The sequence below is a fragment of the Clupea harengus genome, chromosome 24 (assembly GCF_900700415.2).
Source record: "Clupea harengus chromosome 24, Ch_v2.0.2, whole genome shotgun sequence".
Taxonomy (NCBI): Eukaryota; Metazoa; Chordata; class Actinopteri; order Clupeiformes; family Clupeidae; genus Clupea; species Clupea harengus.
The window spans coordinates 15097091-15105164 of record NC_045175.1 but is presented as its reverse complement, the minus strand read 5'-3'; the positions used below and the strand labels follow the sequence as shown (position 1 = coordinate 15105164).

Below are 8074 nucleotides of genomic sequence, written 5' to 3'. Positions count from 1 at the left end.
CTCCCTTCTTTTCTCCCGTGACCTGGATAATGAAAACAGTCTCTGCTGTATTCCATGACTGCATACCCAAAGTAGGGGCTGTGGTGGGGACAATATGACTGCATACCCACAGTAGGGGTTGTGGTGGGGTCAATATGGCTGTAGGAAAAAATGACATCATGGCCAAACAGCACATACTGCACAGTCAAGGGCAAAAGGGCAGATTGACTCACTGTGGCATTTTCACACACACACACACACACACACACACACTCACACGGACACGGACACGGACACGGACACGGACACGGACACGGACACGGACACGGACACGGACACGGACACGGACACGGACACGGACACGGACACGGACACGGACACGGACACGGACACGGACACGGACACGGACACGGACACGGACACGGACACGGACACGGACACGGACACGGACACAGACACAGACACAGACACAGACACAGACACAGACACAGACACAGACACAGACACAGACACAGACACAGACACAGACACAGACACAGACACAGACACAGACACAGACACAGACACAGACACACACTGTGACCCTCCAGTACAGTTTTGCTAACTTTACACATCTGATCCTGATGCACATGTCTTAACTTGTTTGTTTATTTCTAGATCACTGTGCTACTCTGCACTCTGGCACCATGGTAATCATGGTTACCCAAGAGGGAGTAAATAAACACAAGCAAAAAGCCAAAAGTGTCATAATAATTAAAATCCTTGTTTGAAGTCCCACAATGAATTTATCAAGTTATGCAGCACATGAAAAAAATGAATATGTGATGCTGAATCATTGATTAATCTGATGTATGTTCAAAAGGCTGCCTTGTAACCAGCATGGTGAAAAAAGTGGGAGAAACTTACTTCTCAGAATAAGTCTATAGCCCTCCAATATGTAAATATCTCTAAATATGTTACTTGTGGCAGTGGCAGAATAGTTGTTGAAAATGCGCAAACAAATCTTATTTCACTACTGAAGAATAACATTTTGATTGATTTGATTGACAGTGAAAAATAAAGACCAGAGGATTGTTCTTCTGGGGAAAACTGGTTCAGGAAAGAACGCAAGTGTAAATAAAATTTTAGGGACATGAAAATTCCAATCAAAGTGTGCGTCTCAGAGAATGTCAGACGTTGACGGTATCCGTGACGAGAGAATGTCAGACGTTGACGTTTCCGGCATTGATGTCATTGAGTTGTGTCTTCCGGTTAAGGATCGATTCCTGTAGTCAGTGATAAATGTGGGAACAGATGTCATGTGTTCACCAACATGAGTAACAACAAAGATGAGGTTACAGAGTTACTGAAAATGATAAATGCTATGGTTCCTGTTAATGGAGGAAAGCATTACACAAATGGTTATATGAGGAGGCTCTGGAAAGATCGGCGTGTGTGTGTGTGTGTGTGTGTGTGTACATACACCAGGGGTGTGTATGAGTTGGCTGAGGGAAGATCACTGTGTGTGTGTGTGTGTGTGTGTGTGTGTGTGTGTGTGTGCATGTGTGTATGTACATGTGTATGCTGACATGAAATGTCAAAAAAATTGATCTGAAAGTAAACAATCAGGCTGATGAGGAAACAAACAAACAAACAAACAAAAAGACATAAAGCATTGGTGAAACCAACACATGACATCAGAAACGGGCCTGAGCAAAGACACAAACTGAATGGAGGCCCCCACATGGCCAAAAGAGGTATGGCACTCTCCACGAGGACATGCTTACGGTACAATAACATTTCTTACAAAACACACCACTGATGACGCAGAGTGTTTAGAAGGCAGTGAGATGATTTGAGAATAGTAATGCTTTTAGTAACATATGGGCATACAGTTCTTCAGCAGCACCATGAATAAAACAGAAAACAGAAAAAAAGATGATTGAAACAATGTTCAAACAGCTCTATTTACTTATATGAATACAGTCATCTAAATATATACCTATATACATACATGCACACACACACACACACACACACACTTTTTGCAGAGAACTGTATATTCTCTGTGAGTTTAATAAATGTATAGGCTGTGTGTGTCAACTGTCTTTATATACCACACAACTACATTGCAGCAATACAGTGGAGGGCACTGATATTAAAACTCCCCAGTACACCATTTACTTCCACCGGTCACCTAACAGTTGATCTCTGTCAGTTAAAGCCATACTAGTTTATAGAGGGTTTTCCTTCTCTCAATCAAATCAATAGTGGTGCTTAAAATCATCCAATGGAAATACATGTACTAGATACGAAATACCAAAAACATTACCAGTACCATTAGGTTACAGAGTTAATTAAAAACTATATTATATATATATTTGTATATATATATATAGAGAGAGAGAGAGAGAGAGAGAGAGTTATATAATATAATAAATGGTTACATAATTAGAATCACTAAAACCTTCACGATTGGTATGATCAGAAACACCATGTTTGTAGTTGACATTCTTTTAATTTGTTCGCCATTTACGTCATTTGTATACAATACAACAATAACTAAAGAGCGATATCAAAACATCCACGGAAGAAGTAGGAGTTAGTGGTTTGAAAGGGTTAATATGCCACTTTACCTAACTCCGCCTTCATGAGTGTCAGCAGCCGAGACATACGTCATAGGCATAGCCTACGGTACACAGCCCTTTGAGGGAGGAGGTAAGAAAATGACTTGGGCATTTTTTTTAAGTGACTGTTATTAGTTGTCGTATCAGTTGCCCTGTAGAACAAAGGCAGCTTGGTCTGCATCAGGTTGAATTGTCTATTTCGTGTGGGCCGACGAGACGAAAGTTGACGAGAGCCATTCAAGTCAGTTTAAGTAGAAGGGGAAGCTACAGTGGAAGACATGTGTGTGTGTGTGTGTTTGCAGCAGCGACGTTGTTTTTCTGACTTATTTCTCGACCGTGAAAGTTCCTCACACAACTCAAACGTCAGATTCAAATTTAGTTCAATAGTCCTATGATATCTGAATTAGGATACTTCAGAGTTATCACAGATAACTATGTTATATATTTGTCGGATGTTAATAAGCAGGCTTGTTGGCTGCACGTTAAGTATCGTTTCTTCCAAAGTGAAAGTAAGGCTGCGTCAGCTGCTGTGACGTCGGATGTAAACACGGAAAGCAGGCGACGTTCGTTCGATTTAGTATGACATTAAATAAGCTCACTTGCTGATAGTAGGTATTATTTACCAAATTTAAATGACAACATGATAAAATACGCATCAGTTTATCCTTTCATTGGCTGAAACACTGATCTATGTGATCAGATTGGTGAAGAAGGCACTGGACTGGTGAGTAATTACTAAACGATGACCGTGAGGGGAAAACAAACATCTTCCTTGTATCAATCAAGTTGCATCCATCTTCTGGCTGTTTCTGTCTCATTCTCTTTGTCACTTTCTTCTTCTTCTTCTTCTTCTTCTTCTTCTTCTTCTTCTACGTATCTGTCTCTCTCTCTCTCTCCCCCCTCTCTCTATAGATTTACGATGTGACATTTCTGTAACATTGATCTCTTTTCCACTCCAAGATACACACATTTTTGTTTTAGTTAATTTAATATATTAAACTAATACTGTGAACTTCCTTTATGACATATATTAGTCAATCTTTTTATGTTTAGCCATGTCAATTTTAATGCGTATTTATGTAATTTCAATGTTACAGAAATGCCACAAGCTATATATCCACCATTACTAAAGGGAATATAAATGTTTTTAAATATTTCTGGGGAAAGACAATCTATGTTCCTGTAAGAAAGCATGCACATTAACTGATTAAAAGATTGCACAGTTATTTGCAAGCTGTGCATTAGTAAGAAAAGTGAGTTAGCACGTACCTGTTGCAGGCATGCTTTGTAGCAGCCTTTCTTAATTTCAAATGGATTCTTCTTATTTTTACAGAAGTTTTATGTTTCTCATAAGTTTTAAGTTTCTCCACCATCAGGGGTCATTATGTATCAGCCGATCATGAAAAATACCACAACTACAATAGACAGTGTATATACAGTGCCTTGCATAAGTATTCACCCCCTTGGATGTTTTACCCTTTTATTGCTTTTATAAATCAGTCATGGTCGATATAAGTTGGCTTTTTGGACAAAAAAAAATCACAAAAAGCCCTCTTTAATGTCAAAGTGAAAAGTGATTTCTACACAGTTATGTCAATTAAATAAAAATATGTAATGAAAATAAGTGATTGCATAAGTATTCACCCCCTTTAAATAGACTGACCTAATTTAACAGAGGTCCAGTCAATTGGTGCTAGAAGTGAAATGGGGATCAGTGTGCAGTGAATGTGTCTCAAGTGATTGTAGTATAACGACACCTGTGTCTGGAAGGTCCATTCACTGGTCAGTATTCAGTAATCAGTATTCCTGGCTACTGTTACACCATGAAGACCAAAGATCACTCCACGCAACTCAGAGAAAAGGTGGGAAAAAGTGGCTCTCTTCCATAAAGCTTTGATTAGTGAAGAACCTGGGCAACAGTTGTTGTATGTAGAGTTTCTCCAATCTCAGCTGCTGAAGCTTGAAACTCCTTCAGAGTAGTCATAGGTCTCTTGGTGGCCTCTCTTACTAGTCTCCTTCTTGTCACTCAGTTTGTGAGGACGGCCTGCTCTAGGCAGATTTACACATGTGCCATATTCCTTCCATTTCTTGATGATGGATTTTATAGAATTCCAGGGGATGTTTAGTGCCTTGGACATTTTTTTGTATCCTTCCCCTGACTTATACTTTTCAACAACCTTTTCTCTGTAAAATAATTAATTTCACCACTTTGTCACTTTACGGTGTTATCTCTCATTTGACTCATTTCCACTTCTCAGGTATTGGCTGTTTTGCTGAAACGAAGTTGTTTCCTTGGCTGAAGTGCCGATTGTGTGGATTAGATTTGTGTACATCAAGATGTCCCACAAATTGACGTGTTGGATTTGAAAGAAGAGGTGAGTTAGGAAACTGCCAAACTTAGTCTATGTCAATTTAAGTATATTTGGCCTAATTGACATCCAACCAGTTTATTCAATTAGTATTACTATTATTTACAATTGCACTTACAGTTTTGCATTTGGGTTTTACTTTACTTTCATTTTAACTGAATTATTGAAGTTAAAATGTATTGTATTAATAAACTGTTCATTCATTAACCATTCATTTAACTCCTTGTGTGCCATGCCATTACATCTTACAACTTATACGCTTAGTGATATTGTGGGTAATTGAATAATTTAACGAAGTTAGATGAATTGCATTTTTCAACGACATGTACAAGGCAATCTACTGTCCCATAATTTTCAGACACATTTAACCCTTCCAGCCTGGTGTTTTCCGTCGTTGGTAACATTTTGGCTGCCCTTACACATGTACACATGCAATACACAAGATTAAGTAGGTTCGGAGAGTATGTTTAATGAACTGTGTAACAGCTACTGCAAACCAAAGTTTTGATACTTCAGAGACTTTTTGCTACAGAGTGCTAGAGTGTAATTTGTCTCTGTAACACAAATATGCATCAATTCACACAAGAAATGCAGTGCAATTGCTGAGTCAGTGATTCAGTCAATTAGATCATTACATTACTAGACAGACTCTGTGATCCTGCATCAGACAAAAACTGCACCAAGAACATAACCTTCTTGGTGGAGATAATATTAATAATAATTTATAACTCTAATAATAATAATAATAATAATAATAATAATAATTCTACCTGTCTGTGAGAGAGCTGACTTGTAACGACTGGTGGTTTGCCAACATGATAAGAGAAAAAAACCTTTAAAACTTTAAATATTTCAATTTCAATATTTCAGAAGATAGGATTGAAGTGAGTGTTATCTGTGTGTCAGAGGGAAACCTGACATTTCTAGTTTTTGCTTTTTTCATTGGACTAACATATTCAAATTCATCTTCAACATTAGAATAATGCTCTGCACTGTAAAATCTTTGGTTTTAATGGTTAACCTGTAAACAAAACACTGACACTGAAGTATTGACGTTGATGGCTTGTTTTACAGAATGCTGTGTGCTTGAGAAATCACATTCATAATAATAATAATAATAATAATAATAATAATAATAATAATGATAATAATGAGCATTATTGAAACAGACAAACAGAAAGTGGTCAAATTCACTGGTAGTAGGGATTTAACAAATATTTTGAAAAGGACTACAAATCTAAAGAGAATACGATATCTGTACAATGGGGCAACATGTGTTTATGAAACACTAAATATTTTGCCAACTCTTTGCTTTCACAGTGCCTTCATCTCCTGTACTGTTGTCAGATGTTTCCAAAAGCACTGAATATTTTGCTAACTCTTTGCTTTCACAGTGCCTTCATCTCCTGTACTGTTGTCAGATGTTTCCAAAAGCACTAAATATTTGTCTAACTCTTTGCTTTCACAGTGCCTTTATTTCCAGCTGACCTGAGGATGGTGCTGGTGGGGAAGACTGGATCAGGGAAGAGTTCATCAGGAAACACCATCCTGGGAAGAGAAGACTTTGAATCTGAGATGTCACCTGAATCTGTGACGAAAAAGTGTAGGACAGAGGTGGTCAGGTTAGCGGGAAAGAGGATCTCAGTTACTGACACACCGGGTGTGTGTGACATGAAATCCAAAAATGATGCTTTGAGAGATGAGTTGAAAGAGTGTATTTCTATGACAGCTCCTGGACCCCATGCGTTCCTGCTAGTGATCAGTCTTGGGGTTAGATACAGCAAGGAAGAGAAGGATGCAGTGCAGTGGATCCGTGATAATTTTGGGGAGGAAGTTTTACATTACGCAATCATACTCTTCACCCACACTGATGAGCTTAAGGATAAGCCCTTAGAGGAATATGTTAAACAAAGTAATGATCTCATGAACCTCATTGGTCACTGTGGGGACAGGTTTCATGGATTTAACAATAAAGACAAAAATCTAGATCAGGTCCCTCTTCTGCTGCAGAAAATTGAAGACATGGTGGAGAGCAAAAAGAGGAGAAGAGAGTACTATACAAAAGAAATGTTTGAGACAGCCCAGAAACAGATAAAAAAATGCAGGACAAGAGAAAAGACTAAAGATGTTGCTCTGGCTGTGGCTTCAGGTGCAGGAATGACAGCAGCAGCAGCTGGAGGAGCGGTGATTGGAGTCACAAAACTCATCGCCCTCCCAGCAGTGTTGATTGGAGCAGGGGCCGCAACAGCAGTAGGAGGTGGTGTCGCGCTCCTTGCAAAAAAAATACAAAAAAAACGTGAAGATGAAACATAATGTAATATCTGTGTATAATTCTTTCAAGAAACTGAAAGAAAACAAATCGTGCATGTTTTTGAAGAATCGCTTTTTCTTTTGTAGCTGATAGGGTTTTTGTTTACTTCCCATTCGAAAGGTTCTAGGCATGACTGTGTATACAAAATTGTGTTTCATACTTCAATACATGAAAGAAGAAATAAAGAAATAAAGAAAATATTATCCTCTAGATATAGTATTCTCTGTAAGACATTAATACATATTGTGGATAGAAAAAGGAATTTGTGTGATGTTTTTATTTTGGAGTACATAAAAACCAACCCAGCATGCACTTGTTGTGTTAAGTCCTTGCCTTATGTGACTAGGCACATGTTCACTATATTGTCTGATATTACTCCGTTTTGTATCATACTGGCCACTGAAAGGGACTGAATTTGAAGTGAAAGATCATTGCTGTCCGTGCATTCTTGGTCCAAAGTTAGATTGCAGATAGTCAGGTACTCGGGAAAGTAGTTTAGCGTAAGAATACGTTTATTCCAGCATGTCACACAATACACTAGAATAGCACGATTCACAAGATAATTATTTCAATGTTCTTACAGAGAGTTACGACTCTTATAGTGTAGAATTAACGTGTAAACAATGACATAATGTTATGGGAGGGAGTGAGTGTGTTAAAGGACAAAGGGGAAGTCTTGCTTTGACCAAGGGCCATATATGGTTCTACCAGGTATGACCATATAGATGCTAATACCTTTGGCTTCAACCATCATGTCGTGGCTGTAGACAAAGGCCCACAGTCAGTCAAATAGCCCTGGCTCCAAGACA

The 8074-nt window shown here is 38.5% G+C and overlaps 1 protein-coding gene across 2 annotated transcripts; it reads left to right on the top strand.

The window, feature by feature from the left end:
• The first annotated feature begins 2618 nt into the window (after positions 1-2618).
• On the top strand, positions 2619-7573 carry LOC105902850 (GTPase IMAP family member 9-like). Of its 2 annotated transcripts, none has more exons than XM_012830529.2 (3): positions 2619-2676; positions 4844-4960; positions 6423-7573. In XM_012830529.2, the coding sequence occupies exon 3, from the start codon at positions 6449-6451 to the stop codon at positions 7265-7267; it is 819 nt and encodes a 272-aa protein (XP_012685983.1). In that variant the 5' UTR covers positions 2619-2676; positions 4844-4960; positions 6423-6448; the 3' UTR covers positions 7268-7573. The 2 variants fall into 2 exon arrangements, with proteins under 2 accessions (XP_012685983.1, XP_031418385.1); XM_031562525.1 differs by lacking the exon at positions 2619-2676 and adding an exon at positions 2686-3309.
• The last annotated feature ends 501 nt before the right edge of the window (positions 7574-8074 follow it).

What these genes read in the sequence shown, in the direction of transcription:
- LOC105902850 (XM_012830529.2), top strand. Translation starts at nt 6,449, where the DNA reads ATGGTGCTGGTGGGGAAGACTGGATCAGGGAAGAGTTCATCAGGAAAC.